Genomic DNA, 22157 nt, shown 5'->3' on the forward strand with positions numbered 1-22157 from the left:
CTGGTCTCTGTGTATAATCACGTGCTCTTTTTGATAACTCCAGATATGGTCTCATGCCACGGGTTCTGGTGGTGATGATGTCTTCATCCCGCGTTCTGGGAACATTCCGTCACTGTAATCGGCAATCACAGGTTCGGGTTGTGACGTTGTCTTACTTGTGCATTCTGGAAGCACCCTGGTACTGCGCTCGGAAATCACAAGTCGTGTGTCGTTAACTTACACCCGAGACCATATTTGACAATCACACTTTGTGCGGAAATCATACCCGACACCGTGCATCGGAAATACATTCTGTCATGAGCATAAGATTTATGCAAACCTTCGGGATCTTCACGCTACTGCAGTATACTTGATATTCACCAGTCGGACCTCCCGTTACCACCAATAGGCCAGGTTTTCCCTGACGAAAGGGGATTGTTCCAATCCGTATTCTGTCACTAATGAATTTATCTTCTTCCAGGCATCTGATTCCAATAGGCCAGAACAGAACTGACGAAGGGAATTCAATCTTGAATGGTTGACATCGTGTAGATAATCAACGTCTATCTCCAGGTCAGATAATTTAATAAAATTCTCCTCCTCTCATCTTGGCTCACATCCATCCTTTTATTGCATCAAGTAGTTAGAAATCCTGTAATAGTTAGACACTATTTACGGTGCTAATTAAAAGATATAAGATAATGTCTTTAATCATAAAGTAAGTGTATATTAATTATTTATATAAACGAATGGAAGGATTTATATAATATAATTAATATTTTTAATACAATATTCAATCATTTGTTAGGGGACATGACAGTTTTAGTGTTATAATTTGTCCCTTTCAGGACAACACAAAACAAAACATTATCTGAGGTAGGCGAAGCTTCCTTTCAATGAGTGAAGAAATTAATATATTTCCTTACACGGAAAATAAAAAATAAAACCTAGAACTAATAGGATTTCTTTGAGAATTCTGTATGAACAAATTTAAATGAAAATCTATTTTTTTGTTGTCAAGCTATGGCACAAGGCTATTTGGCACATCTGCATGAGATGAGATTTATTTTGCGTAATTTGAAAACTTAAATGTTAGCAAATGTTCACATTTTCCAGCTTAAGACAAATTAAAAAGTATAACATAATGATTGAATTGATTGGAACAAAAGACACAATTTTGTATAAGGTATCAAGGAATTGTGTACGTGAAAGAAACTGCAATAAAAAGCTTGCATATTCCATAAAAGAATTCAATCTACCTAAGCACACATACACAAAATGTCACAAAAGACTTCAAACAACAATTTCAGCAGCAGGTAGACATCAAATTTAATTGAAAATCTAAGTGCCAAATTTTATAGGAATTGACAAGTATTTTTTGCATGCAATTTATTTAAGATAAATAGAAAGTACACTGCAGTTTCTACATTCGATAAAGTTTACTTGCACAATAGAAATATTTGAATAGATTTCTCTTAAAAAAAATTGAGTTTCAATGATTAGGTCTTCTAGAATTTCATCCTAAAAATAGTTGATCCAAAAATATGTGCAACCAAAAACATATGCACTAAAAACATTGCTACTCTGAAACCCCATTTGACAGATTTGGTGTGATAGAAGCAACAGTAGTAGCATCCCCTATATTTTATGGCCCTTGAAATCTATTAAGGAAGATGTGCACCCATTATTTATTTGACATATGCATGGACCCCATTTGTCAGACTTGGTGTGATAGAAGCAATAGTAGTAGCATCCCCTATATTTTGTGGCCCTTGAAATCTATTAAGGAAGATTTGCACCCATTATTTATTTGACATATGCATGGAATCTATTCGAATCATCTTGATTCTTAATATCAAAGCTGAAGATGCTTTGTGTGACTAGTGTGTCAAAATCAATCACCTCAATAGATGTTAGCATTTTAACTTGTCTCTTGTGAGAAAACACAAAATAGAACACTCTACAAGGTAATATTATTCTTCAAATCGTGAGGGGTACTTATGATCTAATTAAACCCAAAACTAACCCCAGACTAAAATTAACAAAACTAACCCCAGACTAAAATTAACGACAATGTTTAAGGCTATACAAGATTTTTATAAGGAAGCTCAGTTAGTGAAACAACTTCGTACACTAATCTTGAGAGGAGGATTATGCAAAACTTTTTAGATTTTTACAATAGATACAAAAATTAAACAAAGACAAATATGATCTTGGGGGAAATTCCATGTTTAGTGTGTTTGAGGCACAGTATTGGAATGAGTGGAGTCCCAAGAAGTTCCAATAATTAACTACTATGAGCATCACCTAGATGCAATGAGTGCTATGTGGACCATTATGCTCATGAGAGATGGATTCCCATGAATCATTACTCATGAAATATGTGTCTATCAAGATTAATTTAAAATTTATGTAGTTGAATACTAGAAAATATATCATATAATTTAATATACTGTGAACATGCAACGTAAATGTAAATAAATGAGCTAGGGTGCTTTGTGATGAATAATTTATAAGACACAAAACTTGTTGAAGGTTTTGCAAATGGGGTAGTAATCCAAGAATTCCGATCTTGGGGAAATTTGATGGTTAAGCATATGTTTAAGTTAGAGGGCTTGATCTTGGGAGAACTCCATAGTTAAGTGTGCTTAAGTTGGAATAGTATTGTGATACCATCTCCTAGGAAGTCTCCACGCATCATTTTTGTAAACACCTAGATGCAAGGAGTGGTAAGTGGTTCATTGATGCTCATGAGAGATGGTTCTCATGAACCACTGCTCATGAAATATAGGTTAGTAAATATTTGCTCAAAAGCTACGTAGTTGAATCTTGATAAAACATCATATCATATGATACACAATGAGAACACCTCCTAAATGTAAATGGATAGCTAAGGAGCTCTACAATGAATGGTCTATTAGCAACACTTGTTGAAGGTTTTTTAAATGATATAGAAAGCTAAGTGGGTTTGATCTTGGATGGGTAGAACTCTATGGTTAAGAATGCTTGATGTTTATGACTATATCTGATAAATTAAATACATGAAGTAACAATAAAGATGACAATGCATATTAGATATAGGAGTAAAATATATCTTTATTCACACATGAAGTTGTTGCAGAGAAGAAGACTAGAGATAGTCAACCAAGGATTCTAGTTCATCTGACGATATGATGTTACCTTCCTTGACGATATACAACATATTTAAAGGACCCGTCGATTGACAAGAGAAACACAACCGTCAACCAACAAACATATATAACTACCCGAGAGCGATGACAAACTTAATTTGGACAATTAATGCATTGCTGGATAATCAATATTATCAAACATAACAATAGGCATTGGATGTTGACTACATCATCCCCCAAAATAAAAAGTCGTCTTCTAGACGACAAGTAAACATCAAGTAATATTTGGGAAAATTAATGACAAGAATGTAGACAATGACTTGTAATGTGCAAATTCAAAGTGTTAGCATACTTGAAAAATCAAATGGAGGTCAAGGGGCAACGCCCCTCATGGGGTCCTGGGGCAGCAATAAGATCTTCAAAACCACACGGTACTCCACTGTGCACATCAATTCTTTGAATTTGTAAAATGCCAAAAACAATGCTAATGAAGCTAGAAAATAGAGATTTTGCAGTGTTCAACCAATGTATGATGTCAAAATTTTGATTGGGTTGTACTCTCCACTTCAGAATTGATGGCTGCACTAGAAGATGCCGTACATAACTTATATAAGATTGCCATACAAATCCTATCACTTGCTTTTGTTGCCCTTCCCGTATGGCCTAATCATGTAGGACTCCCCTCACCTCACGTACGAATTGATACAAATCACGTACGGTCTGAAACAAATCACGTATGGTTTGAAACAAATCATGCACAGATCGATACAAATCATGTATGACTGCCTTGCCCTCCCAGACAACCTTATGCCACCCTCATACAACCTCCTTTGCTCCCTATATGGCCTCATGATGTGGGTTGTGTATGATTACGTTTTCTGTGCATACGGTTGGATGGTATGGGTTATGTGTGGGTTGTCCTTGTTTGTACGGAGTGTCTATTCCCTTGTACGACGTCCCCTTCTCGTATAGTTTTCTTCTCTTCTTGCCGTACGACCTTCCAATCTGCTCCTCATACAGTTTAATGTTCCTAAATGGCCATGTGTTGATGTCCCTTCCTTTGAACGAATTGGCAAGGTTGTTTGTGGCGTACAGTCCTAGATTCCTAGATCCTTGTCGTACTCGTGAGGGCCTGAGAATGTTGTGCAATATGCTGCACCTCAAGTTGCAGTTGCCAAAATCTTAAAGTGTCATACCAAGATTGTTGGATGGGCTTTGCCAAATGTTGTCATACAAAATGAGGACTTGGATGCCATACTATAAAATTGCTTGGAGGTCATGCATTGAGTATTGAGTGTTGTACCAATATTGGGTGTTGTACCAATTTAATACCTTCATTTTTTAATTTTTCTTTTTCATCGGACAACTCCATATTTTGCCTTAATTTTTAATTTTCTTCAATTCCCTTTTCTTTTTCCTTCCATTTTCTATCTCTGTATGTTCAGATGTATTGTCCATAATGTTGATGGTGTTTTTATGCACTATGCAACATAGAATAAAATACTGAGTATTCTATCCTTTCTTGAACAATGACTCCCCAAATACTAAGTTGCGTGATCAAATGAGATGACTCCAAGGTTCTCGAATGTCATGTCTTGACGTGCTCTTGAATAGACTCAATGTGTATGATGTGATATTGCTAGAATCACAAGGGGGACTTGTTAATGGGTGTTTCATGACCACACCAACACAATAAAGTTTTCCAACTGTCACTTTATCCTCTCTCGATCAAAATCAAATGTATGCTAAGATTGCAAGAAGACCATACATTGACTCCAAGGTTCCAACTGCATACTAGCAACTTTCTGATGGATATAGACTCGTTTGGTGGATGTTGCTGGTAATCCAAGGGGACTTACGTTTGGATCATTCTTTCACTTCTTTGCTGTGGCTGGAACTTCATCATCGGATATAGCAATTATGTGATGCTTTTGCTTTAAACGAACTAAACTGGAATGAATTGAAATTTAAAGGGAAAGGGTTTAGGAAGACTAAGCTAAATCTAAGAATTTGACAGATTACAATGATTCAGGCAAGATCGACCACACTTTACTTTGCCACTTTCAGACAACTACATAAAGTGGGTGCAATCTTCAGAGGTTGTTCTTATAAGATTTTAAACTATTAATGAACACCATCAAAGAACAATGTTCATCCAATAGCCCAAATTAAGAACACGCACATAAAATAGCTCAATCCAACCTTGCACCGTTGATAGAAATCATCTATCAGCAAAAGGTATGAGCGTATTTATCTCATTACAAAGCAATGTAATCTATCTCATTCATCTAAATGCTTGAAACAAATCTAAACTGAGGAAGGTGAAACCATGCAAGTTAAGAAATAACACATATGAACACCATCAAAGAACAATGTATCATTGTTTATTACTTCAATAACTTATCGCAACAATTTCATACAAATCTCCCTCTTTTAAAAATGAAGGGGTGAACCCCTTTTATAGGCCTCCAGGGGGGAAATGGATGACCTAGATTACAAACCAATCAATGGCTAAGATTAAAGATGCAAAACCCTAATTAGGGTTTGACCAAAGATTCCCAACCATGACACCAAGTAGTGGGAATGATCATAAATGAGGAATCACGCCCACTATGTATTGCTCCTTGCTCCCAAAAATGGTGTCCATAATGCATTAATGCCCTATTACATGCACCATCACTCAACATGCATTAAATGCACCACTATCTCCTTAAATATGCTAGCTGCCATGCAATTGATCAGCCACTACTTGGTCAAATATGTTGGCGGTAATATTGTACGTACGAGAATAAAAAGTAATTAAGTAGGAAGTACTTTGTTTAGTAATGTAACCAAGGGTAGGTAGTTACGGGTGTGATGGTTGTCCCTCGCACCCCCTCGGTACCTTTATATACCATGTAATGTAACTTGTCAGTATTACCATTTCATTCATAATCATAATACTGACAAGTTACATTACATGGTATGTAAAGGTACCAAGGGGGTGCGAGGGTAATACTGACAAGTTACATTACATGGTATATAAAGGTACCGAGGGGGTGCGAGGGACAACCGTCGCACCCGTAACTACCTACCCTCAGTTACATTACTAAACCAAGTACTTCCTACTTAATTACTTTTTATTCCCATACGTACAATATTACTGCCAACAAAATATTCCCCAACAATAAATGCGCTACCATGCTCTCATGCAATTAATAGATTCTCGTCCAAAATTAGTAAACCATTATCCTGTTCATTTATGGCAAATGCAATGAACCTAGCTATGATTGCTTCCAGCTTCCCAACGGAGCCACTTGGCACAGTTTCTAGTTTGAATTCCAGCAATGAAATGTCCTCTTCACACTTGGAGAAAAACTTCTCCCGTCTTGATGTTGCTTCAAAAGAATTTTAACAATTTTGTCCACTTCTGAAGGAATCTTGTACGTTTGGAATTCTAGGAGAGAAAATCCTTTGTTGAGAGATTTTGTCCTGAAGGAATTTTTTGTTTGTGTTCTCGTACACATCTTGTCTTGAAGGAGATTTTTCGATCAATCAATCACTTTTCCAACTTTTGTGGTATTTTATCTTGTCTGGAGTTCTAGAATTTTAGGAGAGAGAAAATTCTCACAGTCAATTTTTTCTTCGTGCCTTGGATCTTGGGCGTAATTTTCTCCTTGGGGAGAGATTTCCTTGAATCTTGAATTTTTTCCCCTTGCTTTGAATTCCACGTCCCGCTTCCCACATGAGGCAGATTTTGAACTAGAGAAAATTTTTCTTGAAATTTGACATTTTCCTCTTGAGGAAGGATTTTCCCTATGCCTTAGACAAATTTTACGTTTTTCATGAAGAGAAGGAAATTTCATCTTGCTTGGAAATTCCTCCTTGGGCTCTGTTTAGTGCTCATTTGCTTCTTGGAGTGTATTTCCTTGTGTTCATGTTTCTAGCGTCCTTCCTCCAGTCTTGGGCAAAATTTCTCTGTGGAGGAGGAATATTAGCCTCGGAAGGAAATTCCTTCTTTACCCCATTTTGGTGCTCCTCTAGGTTGGGCACTATTTCACTAGTGTGCAAGAATTTCTATCTTGGAGGAAAATTCCTCCTTCTCATTGATTTGGCGCCTTCATATCCACTTGAGCGCTATTTTGCCTTAGTACAAGAACTTTTGGCATGGAAGAAAATTCCTCCATAACCCCTATTTGGCACCCTACTCTAGTATTTGGTGGAATTTCCTTGTAAAGGAGGAAACATGAAGACATTTGCTTTTTCTCCACTTCACCACTTTGGCGCCCACCTCCTTGCATGACGACCATTTCAATGTGGAGCAGGAAACTTAGACTTTTTTGAAATTCCTCCTCAATGCCACTTTAGCACCCAACTCCTTCCATGAGCACCATTCTTTGGTGAAGGAGGAATTGAAATTTGAGAAATTCTTCTTGTTCATGCTGATAGCACTCTACCTCCTGCTTGGGCGCCATTTGGCCATGGTGAAATATTTTTGATCAACTTGGAAATTCTTCCTTGCTTTATGTGTTTTTGAGTTCTTCATCTGGATTTGGATACCATTTTTGGATGGAAGAGAATTTCTCATGAGAGGGAAAACTATCCATGCCTTAGAGTATTTTTTCAGGCTTTTCCACTTCAGGAAAGAATTCTAGACTTAGCCATTTTTTGATCAACTGCTTGCTTTTTCAACTTTCTGGATTTGGACTTGGATTTTCAAGAATGCTTTGCCATCAATGTCTTGTCAACTGCCTGAGATAGACCTGCCGAAAATAGACTTACTAAAAATAGTAAGTACTCCCAAACATCAAATTAGGGAAAACCGAGACAAAGTGACACTAAAAATAGACTTAAGTAAAAATAGAAACCTCTAAAAAATAGTAAGTTTGTTTAAATGCAAAATTAGGCCAATCTGGGACATAGTGAAACTTAAAATATAAAGTGCTCTGAAATCGCTCAAATTTCACTAGTAGCTTCCTTGAAGGGTTTTTGACTTCATTGCTATGTTCAGATATTTCAAAACCCTAAGAAAATGACCTCAAATCTAAGTCAAGAGGGCAAAAACCCTCAAATAGACAAAACAATTTCTAGACATAGCCAAATTTACTCCAAACACTTGTAGACTTGATCAAAATTTACCAAAAATTCTTGCAAACCTGGGAGGCTGAAAGGATTGCTGCAAAAAGACCCAAAGAACCACAACCAAAAGACCAAGAGGACCAAAAAAGCAGGGGGTGCCCATTTGCAATGGGGTGATGTGTGAAAAGGTCACAACAGGACTTATGGTGAATGCTTGAATACTTTGAATGTCGCTGGAACATTGACATTTTACTTGATTGAAAAAAAAGGAAAAGGATAAAGGGTTAAGAAAGCTGATCTAATCCTAGGAATGCAAGAGCAATGGACAATCTTTGATGAAATTCAATTAAGCTTTGCTCTGACATGCAACAAACTTCTCCACAAGGCTAGTGCAATCTTTTAGGGATAGCTTTATGATTTTCAAATCACCACCACAAACATAGACACCCCTCAAGGTGAGGCATATCAATGAAGAAGCGATAATTGAAGTTAAGCTTGGCTAAGATAGATCCAATTGACTACGCAAGACACTTTACAATCAGCAAGGTGTTAGTAGTATGGATGTATGGATTTCACCATTGATCATACACAAAGTTCTTACATTCAATTAACCAACATTAAAACAAATGAGAAGTAGAGACCATGCAAATTGCCGAATCAACACATGAATTTCACCATATCTTCAATGAAGTTTACATGCTTTTTACTACAATGTCTTGGCAACAATCTTTGCCTTCTCTTCCTATTCTACTCTAACTGTTTACTATTGATCTACCACTATTAATTTTTACAAATGAAAGAGTTGAGCCTTATATAGTGCTCTCATTACAATTGAATGACTCAGATTGAAAGATAGAAACCCTAATTAGGGTTTGTTACACCCATTACAGAGCATTTAATGCTTGACCAATGATAAAATTACATTTGATGGGACACATGTCCTTCCTTGAATAATTGACCAATAGATGACAACGGTAGGTGCATTGGACTTTGTGCCCACATGTGGTAATTATCTCTTTGATAGATGAGTTAGGTACTTTGAATCAATGGCCAAGATCGAAAGATAGAAACCCTAATTAGGGTTTGTTACACCCATTACAGAGCATTTAATGCTTGACCAATGATAAAATTACATTTGATGGGACACATGTCCTTCCTTGAATAATTGACCAATAGATGACGACGGTAGGTGCATTGGACTTTGTGCCCACATGTGGTAATTATCTCTTTGATAGATGAGTTAGGTACTTTGAATCTAGATGCCTTAGCTTGAAATATTGTGATTGGATAAGTGATGACTAGGTGCCACCTCAGCTTGATTGATCTTGTAACTTATCACAAGTATGTGGATGAATGAGGCATATCTCTTGATACTCAACATGTCCAAGCTCAATCAATGAATGAGACGATAGTAGGAGACATTCCCAAATTACATCATCCTCTACTTTGGTTAACTCTTTTGAAACTATCTCGTCTTGATCACTTGCATTTTCCTCGTCTTGTGTGGAAACTCCTTCATCTTGGATATGTTTCACTTTCCACCATTGGAATCCTTCGTACTAGCAATATTTCTTGGATTTTCAGAGGAAATTCAAGACTGTGTACATTTCTTCCTTGAGTGCTTGATGTTGATTGCTACTCTTTGCCTTGTAGTGCTTGACTTCCATTATTCCTTATGTGAAATCCTTTCCTTCGAGCAGCTTCCTTGTATCCTTCTACCCGCTGGTAAAACCTTCTATGTATGTGCTGACATCTATTGCAATTGAACTGTGCTAGCGTATCATCATGGTGATTATGTTCTTTACCTTCGCTGCCATCCTTATGTTGATCTTGAAGTCTTTCTTGTACAATGTTATCTTTATGCGGTGGAAATCCTTCATTCCAAGCCTAGAGTCTTCTTGTTCTCCCCTTGATGTAGATGACTCTCACTCTTGCCTTATAGTCTGTGATGATGATCCCATCAGCTACCTTGCACGAGCTTGAGGCTTGAAGTGCTGCAATGTCATCCTTGGGCTCTTGTCTTTGCTTATGTGATGAAATCTTGATGTTTGTATATGAGCTGATAAGCCTTCATCTTGGAGCTGATCTTCATCACTTGCTTTACATGTTCATCCTACTTGCGTCAAACCTTGAAACAAACATAACTTGAATCAAAACATTGCAAAAAGTACTTAATCAATCTTCCTACCACCTTCTCTAAATCTGGGAATGAATTATCTGATCATGGAAACATCTGATTTTAAGTCTGATTTTGTGTCTCAGGCCTGATTTGCATTGGCTTCCAAGGGACCAATCAAAGAAGTGCTCAAATCAAATATATCTTTTGCAAGTCTTATTGATCAAATCGCATGTCATGGGAGGTAGCACTGCCTTGGACATATCTTGTCTTTGTTAAGGGAGGTCCCAAATCCTTAAATTGTGAAAATCCTTAGCCAAGGTATGGGATATCCTTTATCAAGGGATCTTTTGTCAAGGGATGTATGAAATCCTTATATCGCTGATATCCTTAGCCAAGGGATTAAATTGTGAAAATCCTTAGCCAAGGTATGGGATATCCTTTATCAAGGGATCTTTTGTCAAGGGATGTATGAAATCCTTATATTGCTGATATCCTTAGCCAAGGGATGTAATATCCTTTGTCAAGGGATGTATGTAATCCTTATGTTGCTGATATCCTTAGCCCAGAGATCCTTTGCCAAGGGATGCATTTGGTCATTGCCAAGGAAGGTCCGCCAAGGGTAAAGTTGTTAAGGGATGCTGAAAACTAATTCAGTAATATTGAGAGAGGGGGAGGATCAGTATTACAAAAACTTAAGTCAAATTGTGCCGAATGAAAGAAGCTGAACAAATAATTACAAAGAAGACACAAAATTTATCTCGTGGAAAACTCTTTCGGGTAAAAAACCATGGCATCAAAAGCTTTCATTAAAACAAATGGGCACTGACCCAATGAGCACCAACTCAGAATTATAAATGAGGGCACCAACCCCCTCAAAGCACCAACTTTGAGAAACTGAAGCTCCAACTTCTATATTCTGAGGCACCAACCCCAGTTACAACACAAATTTATGTTAAATATATATAGCTTCGGTAGGAAATTTGTTAGTAATAACTATATATCAGTAACATACGTTTCAGATCTAGCTGTCATTGCAAATCGATCAACTATAAATCTCTGTGTCACCTCGTAAGCATTTTGATATCTGTCCTATGTTCACTGCATATCGATTGAGGAAAATTAAACTACAAATCGTAAATAAATTTTAATAATAACTAACAAATGATAGATTGCAATTACGATTTGATTAACCAATCGATGTGTATTGGATTATGATAACAAATTGGTGTATGTTGAATCATAAAGGGACACGATTTTGAAGGGACGCGTTCCTCATGAATGCGACCTTTGATCTCGATATACATATGCCTTACAATGGCCTTTGTAAGGCATTCGATACATACAAGAAAAATTACATTCCTTCAGCACAGTTCGGTATCAATCTGAGTTTCGGTTCATCATCAATTATATTCAACAAATTTACAGCAGGGGTACGATATCATCATATCCAGAAATACATTCATATGATTCTTTGACAGTCTATTAAATTTATCAGTCGTCAAAAGCATAAAGGACTGATCCATTTACTGTGTTTAATATAATTCAAGAATTTTGAAATTAGATTCACCTAAATCTGATCACTGAACCTTAACAATTTACAAGTACTGAGCATTATAAATACTTTTCAAATACACACACCACTCAAAATTTAACTCAGAACTCTTCGAGCATATTTCTAAAAATCACATCATTGTTTAGCAACACTCTTCAAAAACAGTATTTTTAAAGTTCTCGTATACATCTGTCCTTCACAGAGATAAAAAGAATTAACATTAGCTGGGCCAATACTTTAAAAAACACGTTAACTTCCAACACCTACATATCAATGACGACACCAATTTTTTTTCATCTCACCCTGTCAATCCTTCTTCAAAAATTGATGATCATTACAACACATATCCAGAAGAAGTCACAGCAATATCTACCATTTTTAATATTACCCACTTCACATTCATGATCAAGCATCCCCATCTTTTTCACAAGCATACGTTTTTAAAAATAATAAATCTCTGAACACTGACGGCTGTCATTTCTAAATAATGATCTCAAAAAAAAAATGAATCTCATCATATCACCCCTTTAAAAGAAAAGGCATAAATTTAGAGGCTGCTGCAATACAAGGAAGTACACATAATAAGCTCCTCCCGATGATAATCGAACACCCTTCATTTTTAAAGAACGAACTTGACATCTTCAAATACGTCCAAAAAAAAAGTTCAGAACTGGTCTAAATAGAAACAAAGCTGCAGAAACATTCTCCAGTGATAATTGATCTTCACAGCCAAAAGAAAACATACAATCTGATAATTTTAATGCCTCCCATACTGCATAAGAAAATGCTTCCATTCTTTAAGATGTAACTCATACACGTTGAACACAAAGAACAAACACACCTTCATCATATGCTGAACAAAGAACAAATCATCTTCCAGAACTGCTCAACTGAAGAATAAACATTAAGGCCATGTAAACACTTATTGGAGTCACCGAAAGAATCCACCTCAAACCAAATGTACATCGCTAACAAATGAAGAAAATACACACATCTCTAACAAAGAACAAACACCAAACAAATGTACTGCCCGACAGAGAACATCAGAATCTTTTGTTTCCAGATACAATATTGTATTTACTGCCCAGTCATCCTCATTACTAAAATCCGACAAGGAAGAAGAACTGGAACTCTTACTTGCCAAGTGTAAGCACAAAAACAAGTATAGAATCTAGCTTATACAACACCTGAACTCAAAATGAATCCACATAAGGAGACAAACCTTTCGAACAAGACACTAGAAAATGTGGCATAAACAATCAGCTAAAGCAGACACTAAGCCAACATGAACATCAATGACAAAATACTCTACAAATGCGATATCCTTTGTCAAGGGAGGTAAAATGCCTTGGATTGCTGAGCAAAGGAAATCGCCCAAGATGGTTAAATCGCACCTCTAGATTCGAACGAAACAAAATCAGACTGACTTGAAAAAAGATTGAAAATTAAAATCCCTTAATTCACTGCTCTTGACCATCAAAGACAATGAACCATCCTGAAGAGGGGTCCTAAGCAATGGAAGGAAGTGATGAAAATATCTTAAGTCGCCCTTCCAGTCAATCGAAGGAAATCGGATCTAGGCAATCACCATGTCTTAGTAAAATTTGCACTTGACTCCTATCAAAGGATGTGAATTGCCAACTCTCAAATCGCTGGATGTGTCATCAATCTCAAACTCAATCACTCAAAGCTAGCAAAACCTAATACTGAAAGCAAAAGAGAGGGTCCCCCTTTGTGATGGGGCAATGTGTGAAATGGTCACAACACATAACATTACACACTTTTATTAGTTTCTCTGCACCAAGAGTTGTAGCTTGAATAAAATACATGACGGCAAAAATACCTCGTAGTCCTCCATTTGCCAGTGGAATAGTCCATTTAGGGAACTTGTCTCATCTTCAAAGCAGTCTTCTAGCTCGAGCACCCCTTCGTTATTAGGTTTCATTGTTTTCCTTCCTTCATCCATACCCCACTTTCCATCTTCGGAGGATGCCAGTTCTTCGCTCACCACTTGATTCCTCAGGTCGATGATGTACTTCTTCTCATCACTCTCAATGGAGAGTGTGTTTTACTTCCAATTGTGATTTGCCTTAGGGGTGATCTACCAACCCGTCTTGAGGAGTTTGTAATATGCCTTCTACAATGGGAGGACTTTGAAGTCCAAAATGAATTGTTGTCTTGATTGTTACTTTTTGTGCCATCAATGTTCCCAACAGCTTGATGTTGTTTTGGTCGGCACCTACCAAGCAGAAGGTCGGCAGCTAGAGCGTTGGTCTTCCAAGCCATTCACTACATTGTTGACACTATATGATTGGAGGTCCTCTAGAGTCGTACCATATTTGATTTCACCCTTGCTGATTTCCATAATTGCTTGGCAATACATTTTGTGGTTTCGATGGAGTACTGTCCCTGTGTAAAGATTACTTGCATACTTCTATTCTTCAAATTATATGGACACTCCTTTATTGAATGACCCATCACTTGGCAAATCTCATAGAACATCTTTCTAGGACAATTACCTTTCGTGTGCCCCTCAATTTTGCACTCAATACACCATATTTCATTAGTTTCTTTATTGGTTCCTTTCTCTACCTTCAATTCTTTCATCATTCTCATCATATTTCATCGTAAGGCTTGAATTGTTTTGGACTCTTCGTCTCCCCTACCATCAGTGCCCTCGTCATCGTCAATCTTCCTCTTCCCTCGGGAGTATGCTTTGTTTTCACTCTCAATGTCCATCACCCGATTGTAAGCATTGGTGTATGAGGATGAAGGCACTACTTTCATCTTCTTGAGCAATGAGGTTATTAGTCCCTTGATGAACCACCTCTTCTTCAACTCATCAGTTGGTTGGGTCTCCACCTTACTCAATAATTCCTTGAGCCTATGATTGTATGCCCACACGTTCTCATGCTTCCCTTGTTTTGTATTGTAGATTTCAACAACAATTTCATTATCATCTTATAGGAGTTTAAACTCTTCTTCGAATGCCTTCAACTTTTCCCAAGATTCTGTGTGTTTGTCTTCTTGTTTTGAGAGCCAGTTGTTGGCGATTCCCTATAACATTGCAATAAACACCCTAAACCAGTAGTCTTTATCTAACTAACCACTTGGCAACCAGATGGTTTCACAAGTCTTGCAATACCGTGTAGGATCCTCTGACCCATTCCCCGTGAACTTCAACAGTTTCTGCCAATCCACATTTGGACTTGTTGGAGGATCATCATCTTTCTTGCTTGCTTACTCCCTTGTGTGCCAGACTTGGGTGGACTGTTCCGATTGCTATGTTCCGGTGCTTTCCTGGCACCCTCAGCCATGCACGCGTCCTTTAGCCGTCTGCCTCCAGTGTCCCCAACACTCTGGGTACTACCAGGATTATTTGACTCATTCTTGTGCTCCCTTCGTTCTGGAGCCTGTGGTTCGGATCCTGCAATTCTTGGTTCCCCTGAGATGGATAGTTGATGAAATGTGTCTATAGTTCAGGATTTCCCTCGTCATACTCCTCGTTCAACGTTGACTATATGGACGAATGGTCTAACCGTTCAATTGGATTTTCCTCAGGTGTTTCTCATAATCTTCTTCTTCGTTCTCTTTGTTCTAAAATCCTTAAAGACCACCCAATTGCTTGGTCTCGACCACCTTGTGGCCTTTTCTCACCTTTATTGGGATCTAAGGGCATGAATCACTCAAATTTGACCCGATTTCTTTTAAGGCGACAATGCCAAATGTTTATTGCTATATGGGATAAATTAAATATAGGAAGTAACAATAAAGATGACAATGCATACTAGATACATGAGCAAAATATATCTTCATTTGCACACGAAATTGTTATAGAGAAGAAGACCAAAGATGGTCAGCCAAGGATTCCATTTCATCTGACTATACCATGCTACCGTCCTTGACGGTACACAACATATTTAAATGACTTGATGGTTGCCAAGAGGAGCACAACCGTCAACCAACCAACACATAACTATCCAAGAGTGACAATAAACTTAATTTGGACAATTAATTTGTTGCCGAATAACCAATATTAAAAAACATAACAATAGGCATTATACGCTTACTATGCTTGAGTTAAGAGTAGTATTGGAATGGGTGACCTCCTAAGAAGTCTTGTTGCTTCACCCTTGTGAGCATCACCTGGATGCAATGAGAGCTAAGTGGACCACTTATACTCGTGAAATATGGGTCAATAAAGTTCGACTCAAACAGGTTACAGTTGAATCCTGATAAAACATCATATAAAAATTTGTTTAATTTTTAAAACCTTGAGATGGGAGATTCCTTACAAGTACTTTGCATGCTTACCTATATGGGGGAGAGATTGTTGCCCTTCAAATGTACACTTGTAAGAGCTTTACCCCTGCATCTTCCTTATCACTATGATGCCTGAAGTGCTAAAATGTTTGGTTTGTTCAAAGAGTATTTGGAAAGTATGTAAATTTATTCAAATTAAGATTTTAAAATCTTTTATTTTCCAGGCTGTTTTTTGCTATGGTGTTAACAATTATTGTTAGTCTCTAAACCTATGCTTTCATATTTGGGGATTATCCTTCAAAGTTATAATTTGAAGTGTGCATTTTAAGTCCATGTATGGTTTACATCTGCATAGGGTTTTAAAATTCAATTAATTATTTCTGAGTAGTTATGGTATTTTAAAGTATAGCTGTTTTGTTCATGCAGGATGCTATCATTCGAGGGGATAAAACACTTCCTCTCTATGCGTAAGTTTCTTGAACCCATCATGATATGAGATCAAAAGATGTTTATGTTTCGTTAGAGCTTGTTAATATGCCTTTTCACGTGATATTTTGTCTCTTTGTTTTAAGCATTCTAGCTCTTAATTGTCTTCATGGAATTGTTTACTGCAGTAGAGTGATTGAAGCCAATTCTCCAATTGCAATTGTAATCCCTGGAAGAGACTCATCTTTGTGCATGCCTTTGCGAGAAGGTGACATTTCTTGGGAAGATTTTTTGGAACGAACTCGTTTGTTGGATAGGTAAAAGATTATTGCAATTCAATTAATCATCCTTTATGATTCTGGAATTTGAGATCATGGCCATTTAATATTTATTATTGTTTTTTGCTCAGTAGATTGTTGGTTCTTACGTGATGTCTGGAAAAGAGGTACATTGTTAGATATATATTGAATGAGTTGTCAAATATTAGGAATAATAACATATTATATCAGGGGTCCTACTTTAGTGGTCACATTAAATATTGGGTGACTAAGAGTAAATTCTAATTAATTAGGAAATGGGGGTGATTGTTTTTTTAACAATCTTCAAATATCTATATTCTTGAAAATTAGATTGAGTCAATAATAACTATGATGGTTGATGATTAATATGTAGAATGACCTTTGTGAGAAAATAATAATGCTAGTAGTTGATTGGACTAAGGCATAACATTCCTTGTCATAAGCGATAAACTTTTGTTTGCATTGCAATAGGACTTATATGTAAAAGCTACTAAATGCCCCTTGCTTGAACACCAACCCTATGCCATAATAACAATAATCATAGATTGCAAATTCTTCCAAAACTTGCCAAAACTTGGGAGACTCACGAGTCCTAGAGCTCGCCGAATCTCATATCCACATACTCACGAGCTGTGGCTTGGCAAGTCTAGGCACAAACTCACCAAGTCTTGGGGAGGGACTTGTGTGAGTCTTGGAGTCGGTCTTGCAAGTCTCAATTCAGGATTATCATCCGTGAATATGCATGCTCAACAAACAGAAAAATCGTTTTTTTTAAAACTTTTTTTTAATTCTTTCACTTCTTTTTGCACTTTCTTGTCCATTTCTTTAGACTTTGGCTCAAACTTGTGCATTTCTTCATATTTTGGCTCAATCTCGTTCATTTTTAATCATTTAAATTGTTAATCTTACATATAATCAAGTTTGAAAAAGTAAAAGTTTCTTATTATACTGATTCACCCCCCTCTCAGTATAATCATGTGCTCTTTAGAGTAGCGTGTTGAAGGATTCTCACTTGGGACATACATATTGGGCTGGAGCTATCCATACATCGGTTTATCTTTTGAATCGTGCTCCAACCAAAGCACTTGATGGCATCACACTAGAATAAGCCTGGACAAGGGAATATCCATCTATCTCTCATCTTTATATATTTGGCCACATAACATACATGCACATTCCTAAACATCAAAGGAATAAGCTTGATGAGAAATCCATGAAATGAATTCTTCTTGATTATAGTAGCGAGTCTAAGGCCTATCGTCTCATGGATCCTACTACAAAAAAGATATACATCATTAGAGATGTCATTTTTGATGAGAGGAGTGAGTTATGTTCACCTTCCACTTCATTACCTACTCCAAAAATTGTTCCTATTTTCAACTTGGATGGGAATGGGAATGTTGATAGTCAATCCACCAACATGCACAAATGTCACAAGACCTATGCCTAAGTGGTATACCAACACCATTCGCAATGCAAAACTAGATGGAGTCCCATACACTTGAACTTCAGGACCAAGGACTTGTAGCATGGCTTGCAAGGAGGTAAATCTAGCACTGATGAGTTTAGTTTTTGATAATTTTGAGCCATCTAATGTTCAAGAAGCACTAGAATCAAAGCCTTGGAAAGAGGCTATGAATGAAGAGTATCAATCCCTAATGAAAAATAAGATTTGGGAGTTCATAGATCTATCGCTAGGTAAGAAAGCCGTTGGCTATAAATGGATATTCAAAACTAAGAATAAGGTAGATGGTGTTGACGGGTCTAAAATCACTGAACTTGCGACTTCATCCGGCCAACGCAGAATAGAATGTACTCGTCGAGTATCCTATCCTCTCTTGAGATAAGGAAATCCCTAATGTTGTTTCAATTTGATCAATGGGGACGACCTCAAGGTTTCGATTGTCAGGTCTTGACTGCAGGATAGCTCAACGGTCGATGTGATTTGCTGGGAGCACAAGGGGACTTACGATTTGCAACAAGCTAGTCTGTTGCGATTCTCAGACTACAAAATAAAATCAAAAGGGAAGGGTTCAGGGAGCCTAAGGACAAGGATGATAACAACTGATGTAGTGGGTAGACAGATTTCGATAAACTAGTTCTTGTTTCGCTAGAGATACCCTCACAACTAGACAAAAATGGTGCAAGCTCCAAGGGATGAAGGATTTTCAGACTGGAGACACTCGTTTTAGGCACCCAATTCTGGCGTAGCCTAAGACGAACACCTACAGTTGAACTAAGCATAGTTTGGGTTCAGACTAACCATGCACGATCACCTACAATCAGCAGACCCCCAATGGTATGAACCAAAAATGCATCAAATACCTCTCCACACTTCAGCATTAAAATCCCTGCATTCTAAAATTTAACCAGCTGAAAGAAACCATGCAAACAGGATGAAAACAAGACAATAAACACCAAATATATGTTTATATATTGATTTCAGCTGCCTATTACAACAATTTCTGCAGCATCTCTATGCTACTGCTAAGATCTAACCTATTCTACCTTCTAAAATCTAACTACGAAATTCTAACCGACTGTCTGACTATCTAACAAAAATCTCTAACCCTTTACAAAAGAAAGGCCTCTGCCTTTTATAGAATTTACAATATTGAATCGAAGGCTAGGATGGATTGCATCCAAGGGTCCTGATCTGCCTTCCAGAAGTTGGCAACTTTAACCTATGCCCAATCAATTCTCAGTTATCCAACCAACCATAATTTCAACTACCTACAACTGTTTTGGCATTATTTTGAGTCTATCCGGTAGTTGGACATAACTGTCTAGAAAAATATCTTGCGCGAGACCCATAGGCAGTTTTTCAAATAAAACAGTTTCAGTTTACACAAACTGAACTTCTGGAATTAAATCCATCTGTGTGCTTTTCTTGAGAACGCATACTTTGTAGTATTCGGAGTGTTCTTCGGTCTTTGGTGGTGAATTTCAGCTTGTTGTCCGGCGGCACACTTCCCAATGCCCGATTCAAATCTCGCGCTCTTGCAGCGCATTCCTACATCCTTTTCTTTTCCATCTTTTAGTGCCTGGCTCTTGGTTTTCTGCGATGATGTCTTGTGACCTGCAAATGATCAATTTCATTTTAATAAATCAATTTGAAAAATTAAATAATTTAACTTAACAAATATTAAATTTTTTATGACGTCCGGCTTTGAGAAGCTCTTTGTGAGATGTATCTTTTTTAATGTTTTCACTTTTTCCTCTAGGAATTCAGGAATTTAGGCAAGTTGAGAGATTTGTTTTTAGGCTACTTCTTTTGAATTCATTAGGGCTTTAGGATTAAATTGCGCGAGTTCCCACTTGGTTGACCTCTTGGCAAAATTCGACTCTCTAGCCAAATTGCGAACGCCTTTGAAATACCTTTTCCTTCTACCTGGCAAAGTTCGGATTTAATAGGTGAAATTCAAGTTTATTCAAAATCACGATGCTTGCCCACTCAATTTTCGGGCCATAGGGGCCTTTTGCAAGATTTTAGTTCAAATGCTTTTCACTTATTTTGCGACGTTAGGGTCAAGAGGGGGGAATTTTTGGGCTAAAAACCCATTTTGTAAACTTAATAATAAAAACGCCTAACTCATTTTCGCAATTTTCGGGTTGTGAATGCCTTTTGCAAATAAATTATAAAAACGCCATGCTTCATTTTAGCGATTTTCGGCTTGTGAATGCCTTTTGCAAAGTTTAATATCGCGGTTTTCAAATGGTGCCGAGCTTGGGGTTGTATCTCTCACCGCGAACTATTTAACCTCACGATTTCCTTATGGCGCGATTTTGGCGAATGAGGCCTCTTTTCAAACTTTAAAACTTTCGCCCTTTGCAAACTTCGGGGTTATAGAGTCTTTTGAAAACTTTATAAATTGCGATTTCCTTATGGATGCTGAACTTTAGGGTTTTAGGGGCCATTGCAAGGCTTTTGACATTTTAGCATTTTATGCCTCCTTAGTGCAAATTTCGGGATTTTTGCAACCGCTGCGAGCTCTTATACTTTGCGATTTTAGAATTCTGCAAACCTCTTGAAACTGGGCGATTTTGGATGGCAAACTTTGGGGGTTTATGATCTTTTGAAAACCTTCGCAATTTATCCATTGTTGGTGAATTTTGGGGGTTTGTGACCTTTTTCAAAGTTTTGATATTTTTAACTTTTAACCCCCATTTGGCAAAAATCGGCATTTCAACATCTTTGCAGAGTTTGAACTCTTTCTTCACATTTAGGCGACTTTGCGAGAATTGGGGAGTTTGAAGTTCGCAATATGGCCCTAGAGGCCGAATTTGGTTTTAGCGGCACTTGACCCTTCATACCCCCTTCCTCCTCCGCAAGGACAGAAAGGCACAAACTGGGGGTCCCTGTCCAAGACGGGGATGGGTGTGCGATACGCACAACAGATTGTAGTATGGATAAATATAAGGCTAGACCAATAGCTAATAGATATTCCCCAAAAGAAGGAATTGACTATGAAGAAACATTTGTTCCCACAACAAAGATTAAAAAAATCAGAATGATTTTTGCTTTAGTTGCATAATTTGGATGGAAATTGTACCAAATGAATGTAAAGAGCACCTCTCTCAATGGAAAACTTAAGGAGGAGGTCTATATGATCCAACCAAATGGGTACATTGCACTTGGTAAAGAAAAAAGGTATGCAAACTCGTAAAGTATCTTTGTGGTCTCAAATAGGCTCCTAGAGCTTGGTATATTAAAATTGATGAACATTTACTACAACATGGATTTAGTAGGCATCCATATGATCCAAATCTCTACTCAAGGATCAAGGAGGGTGGATTGTGATAATTGATGTATATGTTGATGACCTAGTTATCACAGGAAGCTTAGAAACAATGGTTGAGACAACCAAGAATGATCTCAAGAAGACATTTGATATGATAGATCTTGGGCTACTACATTAGTGTCTTGGCTTAGAGGTATGGCAGTTTACAGATTATAAGATTACAAGAATTGAGCATGGGAAACGGACACATGATAGTACCAAGCACGATGCACAAGAATCTATAGCGTCATTGATTCAAAGGTATGATGAGCTCAGAGAGAAGAAAGATCAGTTGAAGCAGCAGAGCGAACAACTCATTTTAGTACTTTTGAAGATCACCAAATCTACTGAAATAGTTGATCCAGTGCCATCTTCTATTGCCGAGGAATCCATCAAGAAGGTTGAGATGGCCGGAGATAAAGCAAGTGCAATAGATTCTTGGGCAAACAGGCTGTTGCAACAAAGCACTCAACTTGTGAAGGTAGTTCTTTGAATTTTGAAGGGTTTGGAAGAGGTCAAATCCAATTTGAAACACACTATTGAGGTTTT

At 37.4% G+C, this 22157-nt stretch overlaps 1 protein-coding gene across 1 annotated transcript in view; it reads left to right on the plus strand.

Annotated features, from left to right (window-relative positions):
• The window catches only part of LOC131066255 (hexanoyl-CoA synthase), a 179793-nt gene that overhangs the window by 48588 nt on the left and 109048 nt on the right, over positions 1 to 22157 (plus strand). The window contains exons 5-6 of the mRNA XM_058000981.2: positions 16529 to 16569; positions 16717 to 16845. Of these exons, the coding sequence (XP_057856964.1) occupies positions 16529 to 16569; positions 16717 to 16845 (170 nt within the window). The remainder of the gene's footprint in view (positions 1 to 16528; positions 16570 to 16716; positions 16846 to 22157) is intronic.

This window comes from Cryptomeria japonica, chromosome 5 (genome assembly GCF_030272615.1).
Source record: "Cryptomeria japonica chromosome 5, Sugi_1.0, whole genome shotgun sequence".
Lineage (NCBI taxonomy): Eukaryota > Viridiplantae > Streptophyta > Pinopsida > Cupressales > Cupressaceae > Cryptomeria > Cryptomeria japonica.